General features: G+C 39.7%; 1 protein-coding gene across 1 annotated transcript; it reads right to left on the reverse strand.

Annotated features, from left to right (window-relative positions):
* Positions 1 to 26,838, reverse strand: LOC110085384 (kynurenine/alpha-aminoadipate aminotransferase, mitochondrial). Its single transcript, XM_020805513.3, has 14 exons — positions 26,417 to 26,838; positions 25,902 to 26,002; positions 24,474 to 24,639; positions 21,954 to 22,086; positions 20,375 to 20,449; positions 18,797 to 19,006; positions 16,555 to 16,620; positions 13,300 to 13,382; positions 12,112 to 12,208; positions 8,582 to 8,643; positions 6,573 to 6,637; positions 2,686 to 2,792; positions 2,105 to 2,206; positions 1 to 125 (listed from the first exon to the last, which is right to left on the reverse strand). The coding sequence occupies exons 1-14, from the start codon at positions 26,623 to 26,625 to the stop codon at positions 51 to 53; spliced, it is 1,551 nt and encodes a 516-aa protein (XP_020661172.2). The 5' UTR covers positions 26,626 to 26,838; the 3' UTR covers positions 1 to 50.
* Between the last annotated feature and the right edge of the window lie 994 nt (positions 26,839 to 27,832).

Below are 27,832 nucleotides of genomic sequence, written 5' to 3' on the forward strand. Positions count from 1 at the left end.
TGTATTCAATTATTTATTAAGCAGCTCATTCGGTGAAATTTGAGACATAGTTAAATATTGTTGAAGGCCACTCTGCTAACATCAGCCAATTCTTCTTTTATAAGTTCAGCCAATCTCTGAAAACCCTGGTTTGGAGGGGGGGGGGAGAAAGAGAACAGTGTATCATTATAAAATGCAAAAATGCTAATCAATTATCAGGATAAATTTAAATTGTAACCACTGCTGTACAATCAGACTCCCTAAACTCACCTCTTTTATAGGAATTCGGAAGATAACCAAAGGCAGGATATTTTGGCTGATGTCATTAATGCACATTGATATTTTGGCTACTGTAATTGATTGAATGAACTTTTAAAATAACTATTCAAATAAAATTAAACAAGCCTTCTGCATTATATCCCAATATTATTCCCACTTGGAGACTAACAACTGGAATAAATTAATTACATCCAGAGAATTAAAATAAAATATTCTGATAATGCTGTCACTTGGTGGGCAAAATCCTGTTGGTGTAGTTAAGTCAGCATAAACTGGACCCAGTGCCAAAAATAATTAATTTAAACTTACTGGAAGCTTCATATTCCCCCTTTCGGGTTCCAAGGCTCTCCAGGGTTCCCTTTTATCATCAAGAGGCCTTAGTGCTTCAGAATGGGAGTGGTGGTGGTGCTCTTAAATAGTCAAAATTACTGCCAGATTGCCACTGACAGTGTCACTCCTTTTTTCAAAGTAATTGAGACTTCTACTGTTTTATAATTATGGGGTACTGCCTCATTAAATGTTAGAGAAGAAATATCGTTTTATTAAAGCACTGCCGTGTGCTCCCTTCAGCAGTTTATAGTTTATTTTTGAAAGCAACTAAAAAGAACTTTATTTTTGTACAGTGGTGCCCCGCATAGTGACGTTAATCCGTTCCAGGATTAACGTCGCTATCCGGATTCGTCGCTATGCGGGGGGGAAAACCCATAGGAACACATTAAACTCTGTTTAATGTGTTCCTATGGGGCGAAAACTCACCGGTAAGCGAAGATTCCCCCATCTGGCCACCATTTTCGCTGCCCGGTAAGCGAGGGCAGGGCGCAAAAACGGAGCGGGCGGCCATTTTATTCTTCCAGCGGCCATTTTGGAACCGCCGATCAGCTGTTTTTATAACATCGCAATGCGAAGATCGGTAAACAAAATGCTTGTCGATCATCGCAATGCAATTTTCGCCCACTGGAATCATCGCAATGCAATCGCATTAGCGATCGCAAAAAACACATCGCTATGCGGATTTGTCGTTAAACGGTGCGCTCGTTAAGTGAGGCACCACTGTATTTTATTTCAGGTACATCTAACCTGCTCTGTGTCAAGGGTTTTCAAGGCAGGCACAGTCAGCAATCTAAGATAATTCAAACAGTATTAAACACTTTAAAATAATTTAACACCTCTGATAAAAGAAATATGAAATCTGATAGAACAAAAACCTAGCCATGATCTTACAGGTCTCTAGCTGCTTAGATGAATGTTATTACTATTGTTATGTGTCGTCATGTTGCTTCCGACCTATGTCGACCTTATGAATGAGTGATCTCCAAAATGCCCTGTCTAGAGATGGGCACTTGACTGTGTGTGGTTAGGCACATTGGGCCCACAGATGCTGCGTGGGGCACCTTGGATTCTGCGCTGTGCCTCCTCTCGTAGGCTCCCACTCAGAGGAGGAGGCAGGGCAGGGAATCCAGTGCAACTGCTTCTGATGGGCACCTCTGGGGGAAGGTGTGGGTCTGATCTGCTGAACCATGCCAAAGCACAAAATCACAGTAAGCGCCCATCCCTAGGCCCGTCCTCAACAGCCCTGCTGGGCTCTTGTAAACTCAAGCCTGAGGCTGCCTTGAGATAAATAGCCATATTTTCATTTGCTACTGGAGCAAAAGGCAATTCCAGCCCCAGACAGACCTCCAAGGGAAGGTGGTTCCAGAACAACAGTGCTACAAACCCCAAAGGTTACAAGTTCACCACCAATGTTTTACTCTGTATACAAATATAAAGTTCCATTCAAGTCTCTCCTTCCTTCCTCCCTGCCTCCCTCCCTCCCTTTTTGTGCAACAAGAAAACAGACTTCACTTGCCTGATCCATTTGTTCTGGAGAAGCATAAGAGAAGCTAGCTCTGACGTAAGGGCATGGTTCTGAGCCATCAATCATAAAATCTCTCCCAGGAAGCAAAGACACCTGTAAAGGTGGATTCCTTATATTATTCATTTGTATGCAGATGTTAACCACTTTTCAACCACAAAACCTATCAACCACAAAACATTTCTAGCTGTATTACTCCACCTAGATTATTTCTGTATGTGTGCATACTGAAATGCATGACAAGCTGGAGACAGTAGTAACATGGAATTGTCTTACAAGCAAAGCTTCATTTTAATGTATTCGCGAAGGCTTTCACAGCCGGGATCTAATGGTTGTTGTGGGTTTTTCGGGCTCTTTGGCCATGTTCTGAAGGTTGTTCTTCCTAACGTTTCGCCAGTCTCTGTGGCCAGCATCGTCAGAGGACAGAGTGCTGCCCTCTGAAGATGCCGGCCACAGAGACTGGCGAAACGTTAGGAAGAACAACCTTCAGAACACGGCCAAAGAGCCCGAAAAACCCACAACAACCAAAAGCTTCATTTGTTTTGATGCCAGGAAGGACAATAGATTGTTCCTACCCCTTTCTCCAATGCTTTTTCCATTATCATTTGGTATGTATCAGGAATCCCCTTAATTTTAATCCATAAAAATAGTCCAGCTTTAGGAGTATACCAATCTGCTAAACCTGGAAGAAAAAGCACAACAATTAAATGAAAGCATCCCAATGGATCTGTGTTCTTAAATGTAAATTGCATTACTTACATGGGAATAGAGGACATTTTAGCCTTTCAAAATGTTTGCTTCCATCCTGCACCAGACATACAGTTCTCCCTCATGTTAAGCCAATTAATCATTGTTTGAGATAATCACAGTTAGGTATTTACTCATTTTGAACATACACCATCAATTAACATTCAGAGGGTTAGCTTACATAGCTTAAGTTGCTGCTCATATACAGTATGGATCCAGAAGGCATGCACAAAACCGGGACATATAGCTGTTTGCCACTTTATTGCCCTCTGCTTGCTCCAGAGGAATGGCCTTGTGAACTGGCCCAGAATTTTAGCTTCACAGAAAGTGGTCAGATGAGTCTTTCACATAAGACTGGTCATTTAGTATCTATTTAGGAACTTAAATCGAAAAATTAACTGGAACTGGCAGATGCCTGATTGACCTAACATTAATTACTGAAGAAGCAAAAGAAACATTCATTTTGAAAGCAGAGTCCATGGCAGGAGCCAGTAATACCACCTGCTCCTTCCTGCTGTTTCCTCAGACTTCCTGCCAGGTAAATGTATATAAGAGGAGTTAATTAAAACTTAAGACAAATGATGGTTTAACTGTGTAGTCCTGCCTTAGCCAGATGTCCCTTTGAAAGTTTTAGATTATAATATTAATTATTGAGAACTGCTTGGAGTTCCTTTATGAGAAAAAAAGCAGCATAGAAATGAAATGTGACCACTTAGCAGAGACTGAGACTGCCTTTTCTTTACCCTTGCAGATCTTGAGGGTACCAAAAACCCTGCTCCAGAGGAGGTTTTAAGACTCATGAGCAAGAGATGGCAGAAGGCAGGTGTTGCTTTGAATTCCATTGATAAAAGCAGTTCCCTGAGCAAAACAATTCCACTGGATGAGGGAGGTGGGGAGGGATAATTCTAAATCAAAATTAGCTCTGCTTCAAACTGAACTGACCTTAACGGAACCCAGGAATTTCTAATATAAAGCAAAGTGTGCCTTGCTTCTTCTTTTGAGAGAAGGGTGGGATAGATATAAAAAGGATGGTGATAATAATAATGAGCCACGTCTACCTGTAGGCTTAGTACAGTTTTATTCCTCTGGATATTCTAATCTTCCCAGACATAAGGAGTGGAGGAAAAATATTGTCTAAAATTCTGGGAAATGCTACTAGTGCTTCTGCAGCTCCTTAGATAATAAATAATTCCTTAAATAGACTGGAAGACTTTTCTCAGTACAGTATGTAGTATGTGCTGTCCTAACTCTCTAGATCAATGATTCCCAAAGGTGGTTAATTCAAATGTTCTTGGACTGCAACTTCCAGAAACCCTGGCCAGCACAGCTGGTGGTGACAGCTTCTGGGAACTGTAGTCCAAGAACACTTGGGTTACCCAAGGCTGGGAACTGCTGTTCTAGCTAGATAACAAAGCCATAATGATGGCAGACACACCCAGAAATAACTGATGCTTTCATAAATATGTATGTGCAACAGTGAGCTATGACCATGATGGCTGGGGGGAATTTTAGGAGGTCTAATTTCCAGAAGTAACTTTTCCAGGTTCTTTCAGGTATAATTTGTGGACTTTATCATGAAGCTTATACCATTTGGCAAAGGCTCATCCGGCAGTGCCATTCCTGGTTAAGTGCTATGGGTAGGGATAATCTCTAGTCAGGGTGGCTGAGACCAGGCACATTACATTCTTCTTAACTTCACAAAACTACTCTTTACATTTGACAAGAGCCTCGTGGCGCAGTGGTTAAAACGCTGTACTGCAGCTAAAACTGTGCTCATGACCTGGGGTTCAAATCCCAGGTAGCCGGCTCAAGGTTGACTCAGCCTTCCATCCTTCCGAGGTCAGTAAAATGAGTACCCAGCTTGCTGGGGGGGGGGGCAATGTGTAGCCTGTATAATTAAAAATTGTAAACCGCCCGGAGAGTGCTTGTAGCGCTATGGGGCGGTATATAAGTCCAAAACAAACAAACAAACAAACAATCAAAAAACTGTTCTTAATTGGAGTGTCACTAATGACAGGGTCAGTGCCACAGGAAACAACAAGTACCTTCATCACTTCCTTCCAAACATCCTGTCTGGAAACATCTGGAAAACTAGACCTATGGACTTGACAGAACAATACTAGTCCTCCACGAGTACTGGTCAGCTGTTTGGTTGCATCAAAAACCACATCCATGTGAGAGACTTCACCATAAGCAGAGACTAAGCAGAGGGTGCCTCCCCAATTTTGGAAGAAGCACCTTTTGCTTCCTAGTTTACTGAGACTTGCTCTGGAGGTAAAATGGCAATCATAAAGAAATCAGAAGTGCTGAATTCTCAAGCCCTCAAACAGAAGGCAAAGGAATATACGTATTCTGAGGGAGAAGTGAAATGTGGGGTTGAATTTCCCATGCTGCAATCTTCTGTTTGCTAGATAACATGAAGGGTGATGACTGTATTTTGTGATATAATCACAATGCTTGAAATGTGAGGTGGAGCTTTTTAACTGTATAATTTGTCTAGAAGACCCACTTTTCTTGTTATACTCCTTCACTGTGTATGGGAGGGATGAGGTACTCCAGATTGGTTTTGGATTATCTGGAAGTCTGACTGGAATTGAACCAGCATTTCCCAGTCCATGGGTTGAGAGCCCCTGGCTTCTCTGCTACTGCCTCTCTCCAGAATGTGAAGGTCAGACTAAAGAAGGGTAGGTAGGAATCATCTATCCCATGAGTCACATGCACTCCAGGGCTGTTTCTGTGGCCTTCATTGCCCTGCGGGAGAACTCTCCTATTTTTTCATATTTCTCTCATCAAAAATGGAGAATAAAATCTAAATCAAGATTAAATCTAGGGATTACAATTCTCTTCTTAAAAATTGACAAAAATCAATTTAGGGGAGGGGGAAAGGAGTTTGTTTGGAACAAAAAGTAAACTTCTGCAATTCCCTGTTTCATATGGAGGGGTTAGCGCAATCCCAGGAGGTTCTAAGCCTGGAAAAGTATCCCACAGGCCCCCAGAACTTGTCTATTTTTGGATGAATATATTCTTTGTAATGTGGGTTTTTAGTGAAAGGCCTTCTGTGGGCAGAATCTAATATTGCAGATCAGTCATTATTAGAAGAGGAAATTCTTTAACTACTGAAAGCCTTTGAGTGCACAGCAGGAGCTTTTCTTACCTCATATCATTTGTAAATTATCTCGGGCTGATTGTTTTGTAATTAGTCTTAAGAAGTTAAGTGCAGAATTCCTTTGGAGTCTGATTTATGAAACATGAAAGTCTGTCTGAATTCCACATCTTAAACACTAACAGCTGTTAGCTATGATCATGGGCCACCTGTAATGACTGTTTCTGTCCAGTTGGGTAAATTCTTGAGGCTACTGTGATACTGCATAATGACTGTATTCTTTTTTTATGGAAACAATTTTTGAGTTCTCTCTGTTGGAAATGGCTGGTGCTGCTGACTGAACTCTCAAATGTGATGTGTACAAATAAGCTGATAAACATCCTATGCATATAGAGGTACACAGAGAAACACACTCCATGCTGTTTCTGGCTATTCCAAGTAGTATCTGTTTGATCAAAATGATGGCCCTTACTCATTCATTTTTTTCACTCTCACATTGTTAAAAATCACCTTGACCTTTCTGTTTCTTCTTTAAATCTATACAAGGTCTTTTGTGATTTTGATCTTGGTGCATTGTTATATCTAATTGTTCATGAGACTGAGTTCACTGACCTTTTAGCCATTTGTCTGCTGCAGCAAGCATTGTGTCTCGCTGTTTTTGGTAGAATTCTGACACTCTGGAAAAAAATTAATGTATGCAATCCTTAGAGAATAAAAGTGAGGGTCAGGAGTCAGGCGCAGTGTGCCTATTAAATTCTATCGAGCAGATTACATTCTACGCTAAGAGAAGTAGGAAAGTAATTTAGTGCCACTCCATCTTTATACCTCAGAGAGGTATGATGGATAGATGTTTAGATTAAATGATAGCATATATCACCACCAGAACCACAAGCAAAGTGTCTCTGAATGTCAATTACTGTGGAATGAGAGATGGAGGGTTCAAAGCTTCCCATAGGTAAGTGAGTAACCACTTCTGTTAAAAAACAAGAACAGAGGCTGTGTGATTCTTTACACTAGCCATTCCCAACCTTTTTGTTATCATTGCTATAAACACAATATGAAAGAAATATACAGTAAGTTTAATCAGGATTGCATAAGTCACATAACAAATCTTACAAGGTGGTGTGTGATGGATTTTCCCAGTCTGTGGCCCACTTCAAATGCCGCAGGCCCCCCCAGGTGACCATATCCCCCCTGATGAAAATGGCTGCTTTACACAGCAGATGATACCTCTATTCAGACCACTAAATTTTTTTAAACATTCAGCACGGATTTTTGTGAATTAAAAAAACCCCACTTCCTCAGACATCCAGAAATGCTTGAATTTTTTCATTCTTGTCTTCAAGAACGAAATGACAGAAGATTTACATTTCGAGTAGAAATAAATGGGCATATAACATTTAATCAATGAACCAAACTCCCACATTTCAGTAGAAGCCAACAGAAACTGACCAGAGGTATGATTTTTATTTTATTTTATTTTGCACGACTGCTCTCAGAATCTGGGAATTGTAGTCCAAAAAGCAATTTCCCCAGCCTCTGACTGGATGATGCACATGGTCTACTCTTTACTGTATACAGTGGTGCCTCGCTTAACGTTTGCTTCGTTTAACGTTTTTTTCGCTTAACGTTTATTTTTTCAGAGGCAGATTGTGCTTCGTATAACGTTTTTCCCTATGGCCGATTTTCGCATAGCGTTTTTGGGACCATGCTTCGCTTAACGTTTTTGGTTTTAGGTCCCCTGCTTCGCTTAACGTTTTTTTTGTTTTCAATTTAAAAAGTGTCTTAGAAGGGTCCAAAACGGTTCTAAATGCTTGGATTCGTTAGAGGACCCCTTAAGTCATGTGCAAACCTGATTTGGCTTTGATCTGACGTTTCGTTAATTTTTTGTGAATTTTTGTTTTTTGGCCCATAGGAACCAATGGACCTGTCAAAATCTGACAGCTCCATGCTTTCCTATGGGGGAGAAAACAATTTACAAAAAATTAACGAAAGTTCAGATCAAAGCCAAATCAGGTTTGCACACAACTTAGGGGGTCCTCTAACGAACCCAAGAATTTAGAACAGTTGCTGAGTCTTCATTAATTTTTTGTGAATTTTTTCTTCCCCCATAGGAAATAATGGAGCTGTCAGATTTTGACAGCTGTCAAAAGTTGGGGGAAAAAATTCACCATTAATTAACGAAAAGTCAGATCAAAGCCAAATTAACTTTTGCATCCGTTTTAGAGGGTGCAGAAGCTAATCCAAGCATTTAAAACCATTTTTGACCCTTTTATGACACACTTAATTTTGCAAAAACTGACTTCGCAAAGCCATTGAAACCTATTGAGTCAGCTACAATACATTCCAATGGAGGATACATTGTATCGTTTAACGATGTTTCCTATGGGTTTTTTCGCTTAAGGACGGCAATCCGTGCCTATTGGAACGGATTAACCGGTTTCCAATGCATCTCTATGGGAAATGGTGTTTCGCATAAAGTTTTTTTCGCATAAGGTTTTTTTTTTGGAACCAATTAAAAACGTTATGCGAGGCACCACTGTATATGAAACTGATACCAAGATTTCTATTTATACAGACTATAGCCTGTGAACATGCTAGTGTTTTCATACATTTCTTACCTATCTGCATATTCCAGGAAACCTTTTTGGCCCCACTTCTTAAAAAGCTCTGTTAAGAGAACCTGTAAGAGAAAGCAAGTAAATGATGTGAAATCAAATTACCTCAGGGCAAATTTCAGTTGCTTATCTAAGCACTATTTTAAAGAGTGGGATTTTCTTTGCTTTTTTCACCTGAATCCCAAGATTTATTAGCCAGAACTTAATATAACGGGTAATATACACAGAATTAAGGAATTTGGAGCCCAGGCATTTGTTCTGAGTACCAGGACTGGATGAACTTCACAGTTCTTCATCACTAAATATAAAACAAAACAAAACAAATCACTTGTGGTTTTCTTAAGCTTTCTTCATTTTTTGCAGCATGATTAATCTCTCTCTCTTTCTCTCTCTCTCTGTGGTGGGATGCATATGTGTGCACGTGCCAAGAACCTAACTAGAAATTTGGCTTGGAGATTGCCCTCCAGTTGGTTAAGCTGGGGTCACTTGGGAGTAGAATGCAAGGAGAACAAACAGAGAAGTGGGGAGGAATTTTTGGGTCCAAGTATGTGGTCTAAATACTTAGACCCAAGTATTTTGGGTCTAAGTACAGTGGTGCCTCGCAAGATGGGTGCTCCATTTAACAACGAATCTGCATTACGACGAGGTTTTTGCGATCGCAAAAGCGATCACAAAACAACATTTTGGATGGGGGAATTTCGCTGCACGATGATCGGTTCCCTTTTTCGGGAACCGATAACAGCTGATTGTTGGGTTTTCAAAATGGCCACCGGGTGCTCAAAATGGCTCCCTGCTGTGTTTAGGAGCATTTTTTTTGCTGCACAGGCACCCGAAAATGGCCGCCCCTATGGAGGAGCTTTGCTGGACGGTGAGTTCTTAGCCGATTGGAACGCATTAACCAGGTTTTAATGCATTTCAATGGCTTTTTTATTTTCGCTTTACGTTTTCGTTCTACAGCGATTTCGCTGGAACAAATTGACATCGTAATGCGAGGCACCACTGTATGTGCTGGTTTATAATTCGTTCTGCCTGCTTTGGGTCATCTTGTTAAATGGCTGCAGAGCCAGAGGTTGGGAGTTCAATTCATCCGCTGTGCCTTCTTGACAAGGGTTGAACTTGATGATCCATAGGGTCCCTTCCAGCACTTCAGTTCTAAGATTATTGTATGCACTTGGGGGAGGGGTCATGTTCTGCCAGGAGCAAATACCAATACGTGGGTTCATGGTCTTCTAGCTGGAAATTTGTGTGTCCTCTAAATTTTGGTGTCCTGGGTCAAAGCCCTGGTTGCCCTGTCCTATACATCTCTCCTCCCCTTAATCTCTCTCCCCACCACTCTTTCTAGTGGGGAGTAATTTTGGTGTAACCATGGCTGAACGACAAAGTTGGAAGCACCAGTCAATCTATTGCAAATAACATACTGTAGTTTTATGACTAGATCTGAAACTACATGTTGCCCAGTCTTGTGTTTTATTAATATCTTAATGAAATAACTGGATTTACTCTGGGCAGCATTTCAGCTACACGTTCATCCACAATACATGTTCTTCCCACAATCTCCATGGGGATTTCATTTTCTGCAAATTCTTATTCCAGTAAAGCATTGTAATTTTTTTCTCGTTTGTTTTTACTGAAATATTTGTCATTGATGGCTGCAGAGAAGTGTTGTGCTGTCAGCCACTGACAGTTGGTGTAGTATAATAGTGCTAGAGATGGAGCAGAGGGATCAGGGTCAAATCTCTCTTGCACTATGAAGTTCACTGGAGGACCCTGGACCATTCATAAGGCCTTCCACCTGGGCTGAATGCAGAGCAGAAAATACTGGTGAGGGTTTCAAATGCTCATTTAATCAGATACAGATTTAGTGAATTTTCTCCTCTTCCTGTGTGGCCAGTTAACTCAAATATAACAGGGAAAACCTGAGTTCCCAGATGCAAGTTCGTAGCAAGTGAATTCACATTTTTCTTGCTGTGTAGTCACACCCTTAGTCTCAGATTCTCCATAGCAAGAATTTTGGGAAGTTCTTACAAAAAAGAAAGAAAAAGAAAACAAACCTAAACTAAATTCATAACTCATTGTGCACAGTTGTGCCTCAATTTACAAACTTAATCTGTCAAAATGTTCATAAGTCAAATACTGTAAGCATTTCCCATTGAAATGCACTGAAACTTGATTAATCCATTTCGGCTGTTTTTTGTTTGTATGTAGAGGCGCTGATTGTAAGTCGAAGCATTAGTTCCCATAGGAACTAATGCAAAACCGGTTAATCTGTCCTCTACCACTAGGGGGAGAATTTTTCTTCTTTTAACCTAAGATGAACTTAGGTTTAAAAAAAAGGGCAGGAAAGGAGGGAGGGAGGGAACAGTGGGGAAAAGAGAAAAGAAAGAAGGTCATCACCAGGGCACACAGACCCCTTAGACGAAGGTTTGTGCTTTTAAGCACAAAAGAGAAGACGCACAGAGAGAAGACAATTGGGGGGGGAGAGAGTTTGGAGTCTAAAACACATTTTAAAGCCATACATGCTAAACCCACACATTTTATACCAACACATTTTAAACCAAACCAAGCAACATTTTAGAGCCCACCAGCCAGCACAGACCATTGCAAAAACATTTCTGATTTTAAAACCAAAAGACTAAACTCCATTTTAGAGTAAACCAGCCAGCACAGACCCTTGCAGAAAGGGTCTGCAAGACCCATCAGAGCACAGAAACATAACCCCACCTCACCTAGCCCAAACCCAAGCTGCAAAAACCCTGTACAGAAAACAAACAGAGGAGATCAGAAATGCACAGAGAACAAAGCAAAAAGCAAAGGAAGCATGCAGGAACCATTGCAAAAGCACAGAAAACAAACAGAGAAGATCAGAAATGCACAGAGAACAAAGGGACAAGGTCAGAAATGCACAGAAATCAAAGGAAAAAGCAAGGGAAGCATGCAGGAACCATTGCAACAGCACAGAAAACAAACGGAACAGATCAGAAATGCAAAGAGAACAAAGCAAAAAGCAAGGGAAGCATGCAAGACACATTGAAAATGGGGAAACCCCCCGAAAAAAGCAACCAAACCCCACAAGACCCATCAGAAATGGGGGAAACCAACCAACCAAGAAACCCCCACAAAGACCCATCACAGCACCGAAACATAACACCCCCAGCCGAAAATCACGCTGCAAAAATACCCAGAACAGTTTTTAGAAAGTATAAAGCACCACTTTACCTTAGCAGGCAGCCTCTTTGGATCACACACTCTCTAACTGCAAGGGCAAAAGAGCTACAAAGTAGCAGCCTCATCGCCATCTACAGTTAGCTATTTGAATTTCCCACCCTTTTCCCCTGCCTTTTTGTGTTCGTAAATGGAAGCTCCGGTCGCAAATCGAAGCAAAATTTTGTGACCGGAGCTGTTCGTAAGTCGAAATGTTTGTAGGTAGCGGCATTTGTAAGTCGAGGCACTACTGTACTTGATTATTTTTGAGTCAACCTTACTCAACTCAATGGCATTTATTTCTGCAGAAACGTTATAGGATTAAGGCATACTTGTGTAAAAGTGCTAGTGTGCATCGTTGAGACTTCTATATGTAGAATAATCCTGTCTATCAGAGGTGCAGGTCCTGTTAGAAAGCCAACTCTCAAGCTGAAAGAAAGGACAAATGCTTGTTAAAGGCACACATCCTGGTAATATTTGTTATATAAAACCTTGCCACTTTGTGACCTGCAGTGATATATTTGAAAGTGCATATGCTCATGGTGACAGAGCCCATAGCTAGCTCCCCCATCACTGGAGAGTCTAAAAATGCAGTTGCAGGATCAGTCCATATCAATAAATGAGGAGCTGATCTTTGTAAAGCAAATGACTCTTGATTGCATATTTGAGATTATGCCACTCTCAAATACTTTGCATCACAACTGAAATAGCTTGCAGAAATATAGTATTCCTGGAAAAATGAATTTCTCTCCCAGTTGTGAGGATTGTAGCTAAGCTCAGAGGGAACAAGGAGAGAGGTGGCAGATGATGCCATAGGCTCTGCTAAACAGAAGGTTCCATGGCTTTGACCCTGTGAGTCCTGGTTCCACTGCACTACTGGATCTGATCAAATTTTCATCAAGATTATGGTATTTGAACTTTTACTAAATAGACAATACCAGTCTGGACATCTGTAATATTTCTATTCTGATATTGTTGTCCCTTGATTTAACAAGCAAAGCAATGAAAATACTGCTGTAGGCACTGTACAGTAATGTGTTCATGATATAAGAGTGAATATAAGATCTCTGTTAATAAATTAATATTAGATTAAGATGCACAAAAGACTTAAATGGGTGTTGCCAAGAAAATATGAGGGTCTTTTAACAGCTCATCCCTTATGCCTTCTTTCTTTGGATGGCAGCACCCTAAGCTTGCCATCATTAAAAAATATAGTTGGCATGAAACTCAACATTTAATCAACTGAATTATTGTATGCCTGCAAATTAATTTGTTGAAACTGCAGTTTTATTAAGACTTTCTTTTGGTTTTAAGCCCTGCCTTCTTCAGTTTGTTTCGTGAAGGGTGTCAAATCCTAGCAAGCTCCACAGATAACACAAGAAGCACTTGAATTTGCGATTCTTATCAGATACAAAATTCTTGTCTGAAGATTCTTGGTGTAATTGTTAGAATACCCACTTCCTTTCCTAGTTGCTTAGGCCAACAGGTAAGATGATGTTGGCATTTCAGTTTGTACTCACCCAGAAGAAATGATCTTGGAGAAAGTATCACCTCTGATGACTCGGCCATCAACGTCCATTGAAAGAAATGATGGTGGTTTGGGCTTGAAATATAGAAGACTTGTTATTGTTAAAACTAAACTGATTATCTGCTTCCTTCTGGCAACAAAAAGTGTACTGCTTCAAGCAGCAATTAAATCCTCCCTATGCTATAGATGACAATGCAAAAATAGGCAGCTTCTAAACTGCAAGAGCTCATAATGACAGTTCTCCTTAACAACAATGCAAAGGACAATCTATAGCTACAGTATATTTCCCACTGAGAAAAGTTTAAAAATACAGGAAGGTGTGTTGATCCAAAGAGCAACTCTGGTGAGGAGAACAGAGTTAAGCTTCCTGATGTTCATTGGGTGAGCATAGGCTCAGTCATTGTCTCCGCCTAGGGTAGCTAACAAAAGATCATATGCTGGGCCAGGCCTCTCCTTCCAGCTCACAAACATGGATGTTGACAAATACATTTTGGGCAGATGGCCTCATTGCTCCTGATGTAGAAAAGTAACACCTGTCGCCGTGTCCCTGCTTCATTCATACCACTGTACAAATGATCTTGTTAGGAAATTAACAAGATCTGGTGCATTAACATGGATCCCAGTGTCTGGCACCCAAGGCAATTGCTAACCAGAGATTGCAATTCTAATACAAGAAGGCCAGTTCATTAAGATGTTAGTTAGAAACCTAATTAGTTAAAGAATCTAATTTAGCTTAGATTAACAATTTATGTTTGGATTGATGATTGTAATGGCTAAAGTTTTTAATTCATTATTAGGCCATATATTTACCAAATCCTGTTGCTTAGCTTAGTAAATCACAACAGAGTAGGGTCACTGAATAGACAGGGCTTTAAATAATAAATTCTTCCATAGGTTCCATTGGCTTAAATAGGCTTACTTTAACTGCACCTTATTATGCTGAATTAAGTTGCAGGTAGAGTAGGCCCATTTGACTGAATGGAACTCACAGAGGAGTTGACTCACCAAATCCCCATTGATTCAGTGGGTTTACTCTGCTACAATTTACTATGCTAAGCAATAGGATTTTGGTCATTACGGTATCAGTGTCTTTTGAAAGAAACTCTAGGAGAAAATGGCATACACTGTTTACTCTATTCCCCCAGTGGCATTCTGTTGTTTATTTCTTCAGATTGGCTCTTCTTGTAGTTTGTTAGCTTTCGCAACCTTTGCTTTCCAGCTGCCTTGAATTACAAATCTGACAATTTAATAGCTGACTTGGGATGGTAAGATTTGTAGTTGAATGCATCTGGAAAGCGCCAGATTGTCCAACAATATGGATGTAACAAGCTGTTCAGTTAAGATTGGTTACTGATCAACATCGGTCTTCTCTTCTTCCTTGCCACATATACTTATATTGTTCACTCATCCATCGTATATTGTGGACTCAGTCTAAATGATAACGTTAATAAAGAATTATGTCTTTATTTCAGTTAGAGGACCCCAATTGAGAGTAAAACTGAAGTAGAACAATAAGTGCTCCAAAGACCAATCAGTAAATCAAGAGTGGAGAATTCTTAGGGAGAAATATTTTAAGTGCCTATGAGCATATGCAAAACAGAATAGATGCATCCATTGCCTCCTGACTCATTTAGAATTAAGGAATATAGTAATAGGTGGAAATCTAACATCATCAGTAAGGAAGAGAAATTGAGAAAAAATATGTCTATATGCGTTGCATAAGCATGGCTCTGCTGATAAGAGTTGAGAAAAAAACACTCTCTCCTTGTTTTGTCTGTTGGAGTTATTGCAGCCTCACCTGCTGCCTTTAGTAGGTTTGGCTGGAAGGGCCCGTTCTGGGCTGCAGTGACTGTCAAGCAATTCAGCAGTAACCAATTATTTTTTTTCCTTTCTCTGATTTTGAAGGGAGCCTTGCCTCTCTGCTCTGAGCCTTTCAGTTTGCTGGTAATTAGTGTGTAGTCTGTTAGAGACAGTTACTTTAGTCTGGTGAGCCTGCTGGAAGCGGTCAGCAGTGAGTGTTTGCGGCCTGTTACTCTAAGCAGTAATGACTGTTCTGTTTACTTTTATTTTAAAAAATCTGTTTAACTGTAAGTAAATAAAACATTTTATTCTTTCTCTTACCAATGTCTCAGAGTGAGTTATTGAGACTTTACATGTCAATTGGTGTGAGAAAAGGGGTGGTCTATTCTGGGGAATGTGAAGCTAATTCTGCTCTGTGAGCACTTGTTCTGCTGCTGCCCACCTAGAGGAATTTAACCAGAAGTACAAAACTCTGAAACATTGCACACTGAAGCTCTTGTCTCTCCCCTGATTGCCCATTTCTCCCCTTGTCATCCTTTTAAATGATGGCACTAGTCTTCTCGCTCACAGATATGTACACCTCTGAATTTGAGCTTACTTTACAGTACTTTGTTTTCAGTTACTCTCATACTACACTGCAGAAACAGAATTTAAAATGAAAGAGCACTTTTCTCACAGACCCGCCCCTTGTTTTCTCCTCTTCATCTTCTTATTATGGCTATGGTTCAGATTCTTTTCTTGATTACACTGCTGGTTACAGTCACAGCAAAACACACAAATTAAAATAATTAAAATTGCAGTTAAATGCTAAACCGATTGGAACATAATCAAGTCACCATGTTCGTAGAGTTTGGCCTTTATTGGGTTAAATGTTGACAGATCAGTCTAATAAATGATTAATTTATTCCAAGCTCTGGAGCCAAATCCGAGAACAGACACTGTTCTTTTAAAAGATCAGTGTTCATTACATCTCTCTGTCTTTGTGAATGTTTTTAAAAGCATGATGTGAATGTTATTATATTATGTCAGGAATGGAATGATAGAGCAGATGACTTGTTATGTTTTGTAAACATGCTTTGGGTTGCATCTGATAAAGAATGGTTGTTCCTGAAACGCATAGGGTGTAACATCTGTAAAGTATTGTTAAGAATAAAAATTTCCTCTGTATATTCTGATATTTGCTTCAGAATCCTAAAGGTTAGATACCTTATTCCCTATGATGCCAGAACCATAAGACAGAATGGGATACTATAGGAAGTTCCTGCTGAGACATTTCAGAATTTTCCTGGCCAAGAAGTCCAGTTACATTAGAAGACCAATGGGGTACTAGCACATTCCTTGGCCCAAGTGCCTGAGAAGACTTTAAAGTTTGAAGTGTTATTTCTTTTTCATCAAGAAGAAAGTCCACATCACTGGTATAACAATCAATACATAGGTTTGGTTTTACCTTCTCAAACTGGACAAAATAGTACGGGTCATCTTCTATGATAAGAAAGTTGTATTCTTGAGCAAGCTAAAAGACAAACCAATAAGAAAAACATATTTTGTGAAATTTTATGAGTACATACTTAAAGTTTGTCTACAAGCTGAGTTGATAATGGCTTCATGAAGATGCTGGAAATACTTGCAGTATTTCTGTATGCCTGGGCCAAATAAAATTAGGATGCGTCCAGGCAAGTCTTTTATTGTGCAGTTCTTATTCACCAGAAAACCAAACCAAACCAAACCACAACTAAAAATCGACTAAGGAGGTAAGCAACTAAATGCATAATCCCCTTTATTACAAAATGGAATTCCTTAAACATTGGCAATGTCTGATTGTCACATCAGGAGCTTTCTATAAAATCCATAGTTTGCAAACTGGCTTGTTTTGTCTAGTGACTGATAATCAGGGGGAGTAGCACATGCTGTTTGCCACTGTGGTTGTTCAGTCATGAAGTTTGTCTCCTGTCAGGTCTCCAGCTTCTAATTACAGATTACCTATAACATATAGTTTGGCTCTGAAATGGAATAACTGCAGAATACATTTTCATTGTTAGTGAGAGGAGCATCTAGAAACACATTAAGACTCTTGGTAAGTATGCTCTTTCACTAGTTTCAACCTAATGCCCCTGGATTTCTGCATGAAGTCCATCCTAAATAATTCTCTGCAACAGAAAAGTTGTGAATAGCACATAACTAGAAGTCTTTAAAAAAGGAGCCATCTGAATGATAGTAGTAAAAATATGGAATATGACTAGGTAACACGCCTATTTAGAATTCTATACTGCAGGACACTTTTATTATCATAATTGTGTGCCACCAAGTTGTTTCCAACATATAGGAAAGTATGTGTTCTCTAATTATTACAGACTCAGAAATTATATCTAAGTCTCTTCCTCTGTTCGCAGTCTGGGACCATGTTGAAGGCTACACAGTTTTAGATTTCACATGTGAAGCACTGTACACACACATTAACTCTCTTGTTAGAGGTTTCTAGCATTCGTGTGTGCGCAACTCATATATACCAAATAAACAACCAAAAGCAATGTTTTGTCTTATGGTAATTGGTGATGGAAGGTGAGGGTTGAAGAGCAGAATGGGAGCGGGTAATTTGAGTCTCCTCCTAAGGTCCAGTCCACAAAACTGTCCAGATTAGTCAGTAACTGATCAGTTAGCAGCAACTCAGTTTTTCCCCCCAGCTTCACTGCCCTTGTCATTGGTTCCTCATGATATACAGTACCTAGGAATACTGTATTTCAGTATCTTTTACCTCTCATCTGTTGCCTCACATTGAGCAAGAGGTTAATTCCACACTTGAGAATCTTGTTCCCACTAGCTATTCATTCATACAGTCAGCTGGTCTTGCTCTTCTCTTGCTGCCTTATTGCTACCTCTTGGTTGGCTGGTTCCTTTCTTTTACAGCCCTCCAGTAAAGAGTCAGGTATAGCCTCAGCTGAAAAACTGCCGGGACCATGGTCCCTGTCTTGGCTATAAAATGCCAGACAGGAAATAAGGTGGATCAGTTAGGTTCATACAGTGGTGTGCTCCTATAGTAACTTTCCCTAAACAGAGGAAACAAGCATATTGGGGAGAAGGTGTGGCTGCACTGATTTTTAGTTGTATTTTTTTTATTTGCTTGAAGGAACATCTCTTTCATATTAGTCCTCACCTACAATCTAAAGGGGAATAGCACTCATAGGCATTTAATACCTTGATGAGAACCAGATTATTTTCATAACCTTTTCCTGGCTTCATACTCAATCCTATGGAAGGACTCCTCCTTTTTACAGATAGTCCAGTGTACCCTCCCATAAAATATTTCACATTAGGGCAATCAGACTTTCAAATGAAGCCTGTGTTTACCTCCCAGTGACCTGTCACAAAACAAAATAAGCTAACTTGCAAAAGGTGGAGCTAAAAAAAATCTTAACAATATCTCATGTAATTTAATTTGCACTCTTTGTGTATGTTTTCCCCTCTGCCCAAGCTTTTTGGTGCTTCTCTGTAGTCTTTGATAACTGGGAAATGGCTTTCTTCCTTTGCTATTTTAGTGAAGACACAGGAAAGTGATGGCTGAAAAGTTCTCGGAGGCATTCCTTTTGTTGTCACTGTCATAGTGTTGTCCCTGCTAAAGCACTGCACCAGTCATTTACTCAGGAAATGCTGTCTTTGTTTTGCTTGTAAATTACAATGATGGCAGGGCTTACCTGGTAAATCTCTTTTTTGCGTTCTGCTGTCAAAGTGCTTCCAGAAGGATTGCCCCCAGAGGGAACAGTGTACAGAAATTTAGGGGTCTTGCCACTGGGCTTGTGCGTGTTGTTGGATTTCCACCTGGAAAGAATTTCCTTCAAAGCTTTTGGAATAATACCATGCTCATCACTAGGGACTTTGATAATGTTACACCCTAAGGGCCGCAGCTGTTTAGGAAAAGGAACAAGATGTTAGACATAATTGAATAATCAGCTCAGAGAAGTCCTACCAGACATAACTTTTTTTTAAAGCAGTAGCTAAATGCGAAATCATTAATCTAGGCTAACACTGTTCTTCTAAATTATTTTTAAAGACTGTTTGTCATGTGGAGGTGACAATCAAAAGGTGAAAGACAGGTAGGAACACACAAGCATCTTTCCATTCACCCCCCAAAGGATCTAGAATCTTTGGACATGCGAAGTCCAAGTATTTAATCACACAGTTTTCCTGTAGATTATGGTGAAATGTACTGCATAGCCTCAGGTTGAAAATCAAAATTAAGGGGATTATGTATTCCCTGTTATTGGCACATTTTTCAGTAAAGTACTTTTCTTAATTCGCAAGTCAGCAGTCAAACTTCCAAATTAAGCCCATATTTATCTTCTGATGACCAATCACCAAACAAAAGCACAGTGAAAGGTAAGATGCAGAGGACATGGAGAACATACACTAAGACAAATATATTTCACAACTTATGGAAGCACAACTGCTAAATATATGCTAAGCACATAATCTATGATGACCTGCAGATTGTATCCTGTCTGGGAAAAACAAACTTCCAAAGTTTGTACAACCACTATTATCTCTATGCCTCACCTTCTCCTGCCACGGATAAGAGGTATGGGGCCTGCAATGAACCGGAGGCCTGACATGATGACAGTGGAGTGTATTCTTAGGGTATGGGTTGAGAAACTCTTGCTGCAAGGGTCCTCTTGACAGATTTCAAGAAGCTAAATGCTTCGTTTGGCCTGGTCTGTTTTTTCAATAATTGTACAGGGGTCTGCAAGTGCTCCTATCAGATTCCTTGAGGTATTCCTTGTGAGGAGGAGAGGAACTAAAAAACAAAAGCTGCTGCATGCAAGTGAGGAAGTGGTGGGCAATTGTTAGGATGAAACCCAGTATCTCAGCCAGTATTGTAAACCTGAGGAGTTAAGGAGCAAACTGGACAATACATTTATCAAATTTTCCCCACAGGTCTTCATTAAATGGTGAAAGATGTCACAGCATATGATTTTTCTCACTTACACATCTCTCTTTGTTTGTGATTGGTCGGTGGAAGGCATACACTAGCTTAATTTGCAAATCTGACTGCTGTAATATGTATATGTCAGGAAATCATGTTGCCGGAGGGAAAATATGTTCATTCTATAGTTTAACACTGAGACTCATATGTGCCCTTTTAGGTTTGTGAATGGATTTGTTCTCGCCTTGCTTGACAAGCCAGTCCCACCAACCATTGGAAAGTTGTTAGCACTAGTGCTTCAAGAAGAAGAGTTTGCACATCTTCCCATTTATAAGCTCCAAAGATGACTCACTGATGCCATTGTTCCACTGAAGTTGGGTTCATCTAGAAGGACATTATCTCCTGGGCTGAGAAGCATATCATATACCTGCAACATAAGAACAGAAAAGTTTCAAAGCATGGAGCCTCAAACAGGCTCCATGCATGCATGCATGTTAGTAGGTGCTTCCATCTTCAGAATTAGATATGAAAAGCTAGTCTTTCCAGATGTAATGGTGATGAAACAAGACATCAGTGGGAGGTTTTTTTTCTTTCATTACTTAGAGTACAGGGAAACTATTTTCTGGCTCAAGGAGGGAAAAGGAAGAGTAAACCTCCTCTTTTTATATGCTATGGTCCCAATCCAGAGCAGACCACCCACTTCCTTTTAAACAAATCAAAACAAAATCCACTGTGGACAGTTGCACAATATGGCTGAAATCCAGCAGTAAATCATAGCTGGAGTAGGTCCATTGAATTGATGGAATTTGCAGAGGAGCTGATTCACCAAATCCCCACTGATTCAGTGGGCCTACTTTAGTTGTGACTTACAACTGGATTTCAGCCTATTGGGTAGATCCAGATTAAGGCATGGATGGCTGGGTATTCCTTAGAAATGGATATGGAAAACAGGCTTTTCTTCCCCAACAGGACTTCCACTGTCTATGTAGGATTCATGGTAGGAGGGGAAGGCTCGAAGGCAGCGCTTTTAGCCCTCTTTTCCTGGCATGACTTCTACACAGAGAGTGGAAAGCCCTCTTTAATGGTTCTATAGCAAGTGAAACAGAACTTATTGTATCCAGTTCTCATTAACTTTGATCAGTCTGTCCAATGATGAGGAATGATGGGAATAGTAGATCATCACTATCTGGAAGACCACAGGCTTATCATCTATGGTATGAGCTGTGGTGCATAAAGAAAAGGAGACTTTTTAAAAATCACACAGAGGCACTTGCTATGATCGAACTCACTGCTGGACAGCACAGTGGTTTATATATCTGGCTGTGGAGCTAGAGATTAGCAGTTAAATTCCCCACAATGCCTCTGTGACAGGAGATGATGGTTTGATGATTCATAGAGTCCTTTCCAGCTCTGCAGTTCTAAGATTATCAAATTATATTAGATTTCCATTTATATACCTTCAAAACTGGAGTATTCATCTAACAAAACTGGACAACTGGAAGCAACGTCAACTGGTTTTGCTTCCACTAAGAGGAAGAATTAGTAGAGGTTAGATTCAGGATAGAAACCCCCTCACAGAACACCCCAGTAGAAAAAAAAAGTAGTGGGGAAGGATTTTTTTTTACTCATTCCTTTCCACCATGCCTTCCAAAAAAACAACTATGGGGAATATTTTGGATCCAATCATGCCTGTAAAAATACTTCTTAACAAATAATAGAAGGGGAGAAATTATTAGGGAAATGTCCTGTTATCTTCTGTTGTGCCCATGAAGTACCAAACTCAAAATATTTCCAGTATCAGTTCTCCCATTGGATAATATGGGTGAGAATTCTCTATAGAAAACAAATAATTTAATTGCAATGGAGCATCAATACATTTAGTTCAATTGTGTAAAGTGATTCAGCCATGTTGGGTTTCAAATCCCCCATACTTTATTGAGTCCATCTTGGCTGCCTGTAGTGATACATATCTTCATTTTTCCTTTCTCGGGAGGATACAATGCTGTCGGTGGGTTATGGATTTTCATCTGTAACTCATATAACCAAGACAACAGTTCTTGAATTCTGTAAAACACACACACACACATATTTTAATTCTAAGAATATTCACAATTTTATACTTAACAGTTGGATGTTTTTGCAATAAATATGTGATAAATAATAAAATACAAAGGCTTGGAGTAAGTTAGGATATGAGCTGAAAATTCGGGGAAAGAATATTTCAGGTCACTTTTTCCTTTAAAGCCCTTGTTGTTCAGGATGCCCCCTCACCCTCCCTATAATGATGATGGTGATAGACTTAGGATACTGCACAGACTCAAGGAAGAAGAAAGAGGAAACTTTCCTTCTAGGACTGTCATTGAATTAAGATCTAAGTGATAGACACTTAATGACTCGAATCCCGTTGCTTAGCATGGCAAATCCCACTAGAGTAGGCTCATTGAATTAGTGGCGATTTAGTGAGCTATCTCTTCTCTAAGTTCCATTGATTCAAACAGGCCTGCTGGTGCAATGAACTATGCAAAGCAACAGGATTTTGGCCAATGTTTACTTAGAAACCCTTTTTTGTATGAACTAGAAATTTGTTGCTGATTTTTTAAACACCAACACCCCAACCCAAAACAGTACTTTGGATAATTATTGTAAGCCGCCCAGAGACCTCTGGGTAGAGTGGGCCGCATATATATTAAATAAATAAATAAATAAACAAACAAACAAACAAACAAACAAACAAACAAATAAACAAACAAATAAATAAATAAATAAACAGCTGAAACCTGTTGCTTCAGCTGATTCCTATACAGTCCAAATAATCACCAACTGTGCTATATTAATTTGTTTGCATAGTTCTAAGGCAGCTACGAGTAAACTGCTGTGTGTGGACTGGAAAAATGGCAGCACATATTTGCTTTTCACAGAGAAGATATGAACCTCATGGCACTTGCATCTGGGCTTCAAGGAGGTGTTGTGAATGATGGGGCCTTGGTGGGGGGGAGAAACCTCCAATTCCAGCCTGGCCTATAAGAGTCAATCAGAGCAGGTAGGCAGTGTATCCAGCCATCCGCTTAACGGGTAAAATCTAGCTAAATACACTTCTAGTGTGGTTATTATGCCAGGTACAACTGAGCATTGCGAGAGTGAAATAAAAGCAGCTAGATGGAAGAGATCTCTGAGATTTTTGATTCTTAGGATTTCATTCTGAAATATCAAGGAATGGGGCACTGCTGCCCTAGAAAAGTTCATTTCCTTTGGGGGTTCACCCTGACATATGGAAGATCACTGGAGATTGACCAATAAACTCCTGTTTACTAAACCAACCTTGGTTTAGCACCCCTCTTCCTTTTAGCAAGTAGTACATATGCTTCCCACTATCTTTTTCAACGAAGCATCAAAGAAACTATGCGTAAACAGTCCTTCTGGGTGATTTTCTCCCTACACCCTCCTAGCTGTTTTTCTCTTTGCTTATGTCTCTCCTCTATCCTAACAACCAACCATGTAATTCATCAGTTACTCTTCTTACTCTTCCATCTATCTACTTTTATTTCATCCTTACAATGCTCAGTACTGAGCAATGCTGTTCCACTCTTTGTTGTTTCATGACTCCCTCTCTCCCTTTTTCCATGTATCCCTTCACTCACCCGTCTGTCCATTTGCTTTCATTATCCCCATCCTATTTCCCTTTGTTCTACTGTTCAGTTCAAGAACTGACACTACTTCTGCTCTTCCAAGTGTGGATTCCCATCTGGATGCCCTTGTTTGCAGTGAAAAGCTTTAGTACATAGCAATACTGAGAACCCACGGTCATCCCATGAAAGTGATTGGCAATAGGTTCACTCAGACAAAAGGAAATATTATTTTGTGTAATACTATTTATGGAACTTATCATCAAAAAAGGTATCAAGGCAATATATGTCCAAATACTAGGTGTTGGGACAAACAGTGCTTGCCATCTACAGTGGACCCTCGACTTACAGACGGCTCGACTTACAGACTTTTCGAGTTACAGACTTCTCTGGCTGCAAAATTTAGATTCGACTTGCAGCCAGAGAATCGACTTACAGACCAGAAAAAAACCAAAATGGAATAAAAATAGAATAAAAACCACTGGTTATGGGATTAATCAGTTTTCAGTGCATTGTAGGTCAATGGAGATTCGACTTACAGACTTTTCGACTTGCAGCCACCATTCCAATACGGATTAATTCCTTAAGTAGAGGGTCCACTGTACATGCCATATTTTAGATTTCCTGCAGACATCTGTCTGATGATTGTAGGTGACATGATTCCAGATAAAAAGAACCCTTAGTCTGGTCTAGTGAAGCTACAGATATCCTGGCTCACTGCTGAGAAATAGCCTATTCCATGCTCAAGTCTCCTGGGGTTGTTAGTCTCCTGGGGATAAATCTAATTCCGAAAATAAACAAACAGTGAATATGAATTTTGATGAGTACCCCTCTGAAGGACTGTACTGGAGAGCTTTCTTCATCAGTTGTTCTCCAATGTCAATGGTAGTTCCATCACGAAGGGAGATACTTGCCGCTTTTATTGGGAAATAGTCAGCATTTGGCATCCCCCCTGAAAGCATTATTATGGAGGACATCTTCTTTGCCAGTCCACCTGTTATTCACATAAGTGAAAGAGGATCCATTGTGGGAATTTGAAGCTACAAGACATGAGGAACTCTAAAAGTAAAATGAGCAAGACTTGGCTTTTATAAGAAACCAGAAGTGAAAGTTCATGTGACACAGAACATTTTCCTTTTACCAGACCCACAAAATATACAGTACAGACAACACAGAGATGCTGTTTTCTGCATTACAATATCCACTAAAATAGCCCTCTGTAAGCTGCTGCCATATATTGTGGCTTTTCAGTTGAGGATTTGTTAGCATAGCATGGTGGTTGAGAGATATATTTCTGAACTTGACTTGTGGTGGTGAAGGTGCAATGAAAATGGGAGCTTCTGTAGAAGAGTGGGGCTCTGTTCAGGTGTCACTTACCCGACTCTCTCCAAGATGCAAGCAGGAGAGTGCCAGCTCCTCCACTCTCTGTGGGACTTTCTCCACTAGTAGAATGATGTGCCTGCTGAAGTGGGGTTCCTGCTCACTTGGAGGCTCTCCATGTGAGGAAGAACCATCAGATTCTTGCTAGTGAATTGTAGACACACAGAGAAAGCAATCATGGAAAAGGAAGGGGATGGGAGTTTCCCTGCTCGTCTGTTACAGGAAACCAAGTGAATAACACCTGAACAGGGCTAGAATTTTCACAGACCTAGAAAGGTAAACCTCAAGGTTGTCCATTTGAATCACTCCTTTCCAGACTTAAAAAAACAAAAGAAAACAAAATTATAGATATAGCATATTCCATGCCAATGTTTAAGAGAAAAAGAAAGACATTTAGCGGCATAAGTGACACACACAATGAAAGTCTGTTACTATTTATTTCATGAAATACCTGACTATTACTGGTCAGTAGATTGTAATGCTATATGAAAATTGCTTACTGTCAGGCTAAACGATTTGTCCATCTAGCCCGTTACTCACTCTGACTAGAAGTGAATCTCAGGTATGTTTAAAAAACTCCAACAACCTGGTGATGTCAGGAATTGAGCTTGTGACTCTTTGGATGGCAAGCAGATGCTCTGCCATGAAGTATAAGCCATCCTAGTGGTCTTAACTGACCAGATAGGCGGGATATAAATAAAATAAATAAAATAAAATAAATAAAATAAAATAAATAAATCCTTAGAAGACTGTTGTTTAAACTGGCAGCCTTCTCAATGCTATCCAAGCAAGATTTAAGATTGCATGCGTTTATCTGGCTTCGCATGGAGCACAGCAAGCAAAGGAAGTGATGGCAACAGTGCAGGATTTACTTACTGGTCATTCTTGCAGGGTTTGTTTTCCTTGCCATACTTATAGGCGTGAGGAATTGAGAGTAATCCATTTTGTTGTGGTCAGCGAAGGTAAAATTTCTCTGACTTAAACAGAAAATTACAAAAAATGAGAGAGAGAGAGAAAAGAGATACATCACATTTGCTTGAAGCTTCCAACGTCTTTTTGTGAATACAGATAACATTATGCAGATCATGTAGTGCTGGGGATTTGTAGAATCTTCAAAATTTTGTCTAATTATGCAACAGCATCAAAAACAGAAAAATGAAGGACAGAGGAGTTGGGGGAATACTTTAGTACTCCTGAAAAGTACAAAGTTTTTCACCGAATCCTTTCTGAATCATGATTTTTTTGAAACCTCTCTTTATGCTTCATCGACTCATTTGTTAAAATGAGGATTTTTAAAAAGTGTGACAAAAGACTCAGTTTTAACAACAAAACAGCATGCGGTTATTTTTGAAGATATCAATAGAACAGAACAGAATAGAACAGAAACTTACAATCTGCTATCTGATGCAAAGGTCCAGTAGCCAACAGAAGTTTGTTCTAAAAAAACTGAAAATATTGAGATTTCTTCTGCTTTCAAATAGGGAACCAGAATAACTGGTGAATTACAGTAACATTGCAGAAGTGAACTTCTCAAAAGGCAAGTATGATGTAGTGTACAATATATAACTCGAGGTTCATATTCTCTGTGTGAGTTATTCATCCTTAGCAAACTTTGCTCAGATACGTAATCGTTTAAGTATTAACTAAAAAAAGCAGTAATAACTGCTAAGTCATTTTAGACTTTAGACTTAATGGTTTAATAGTGCTCTTCTGTTTTATATAATACAGTACTATTTTTAGTATGAAACTGGTGGTAAGCAGATCCTCAAAGGAGGAATAGCTCAACTTTTCTCCTTCTTTAAAAACCCATCATTTCCCACTGAATTTCTGCCCTCTCCAGACCATCATGGCCCCCTATAGACTGGAGAATTTTGGGATTCGGAATTGGAAAATGTAATATTCTGAATTCTTCCTGTTTACATGCATTTCTTAAAGGAACTTATGTTAACCACCTCTGAAACACAGAAAGCATTTGAACAGCTTTAACATCCATGCCCATGTCCAGAGTCTGAAATGTTACAGTGAACCCTTCTACAATTGAATATTAGAAACAATTATGAATACCACTGAGAAGGTAAATGGACGGTGCTGTTGATCATCACTTCAGTTCTGTATTCTTAATTTTAAAAACATCTTTTAGACAAGGGCAACTGAGGTCTGTGATCTCCTCTTTCCCATTCTCTAACTTTCATGTTCCTGTCTAATTAATTTTCTCAGGTTTTGATTACTTAACCAATCAACCAAACAATATGCACGTATGTCCAGTAATGACAAACTCTGGTTGCAACACTAGTTAATGTTTTTAAAATGCTTTTCATTTCCCCTCCCCCAAAATGCTTTCAAAGACATTGAGTCTCATGTCTAAAATGGCCTAATTGCATCACTGGAATTTATACATCTTTGATCACATGCAGTTTGTTCTGTATGTTTAATTTGAATTTTAGGGTCAGGTCAAGAGGCCTGTAATCAAAGTCACTGCTATGCAATCAAAGAAGTGTAATGAAAAGCTTCATTATAATTAACCACACTATCTAACACCAAATTAATGGAGACTTGAAACTTCTCAGTGTGCAATTACGTATCAATAACTTTTCACAGGCGCTTTACTTTTATTAGTCAATCTGATCAAACGCCACAGCTGCCTTATCACTGAAACCCAGGTTGCACCTTGCTTCTACATTTGGTTTTAAATAGATGCATACCTAGTGATTTGTTGCTTATCTTGGGGACTGCAAAAGCAGTATCCAGCTATCTAGCCAATGGGCCACTTCAGACTATTAAAGCGGAAAGTGTTATTCTATCCCTTA

This window comes from Pogona vitticeps, chromosome 5, assembly GCF_051106095.1.
Source record: "Pogona vitticeps strain Pit_001003342236 chromosome 5, PviZW2.1, whole genome shotgun sequence".
NCBI classification, from domain to species: Eukaryota; Metazoa; Chordata; class Lepidosauria; order Squamata; family Agamidae; genus Pogona; species Pogona vitticeps.

Coding starts and splice junctions, on each gene's coding strand:
- LOC110085384 (XM_020805513.3), bottom strand. CDS start 26,625: ATGAATAACTCACACAGAGAATATGAACCTCGAGTTATATATTGTACA. Junction 19,007..20,374: donor TCAGTGGAACAATGGCATCA/GTGAGTCATCTT, acceptor TTTCCTAAACAG/CTGCGGCCCTTAGGGTGTAA. Junction 8,644..12,111: donor ACACTAGCACTTTTACACAA/GTATGCCTTAAT, acceptor TTTCTCTTACAG/GTTCTCTTAACAGAGCTTTT.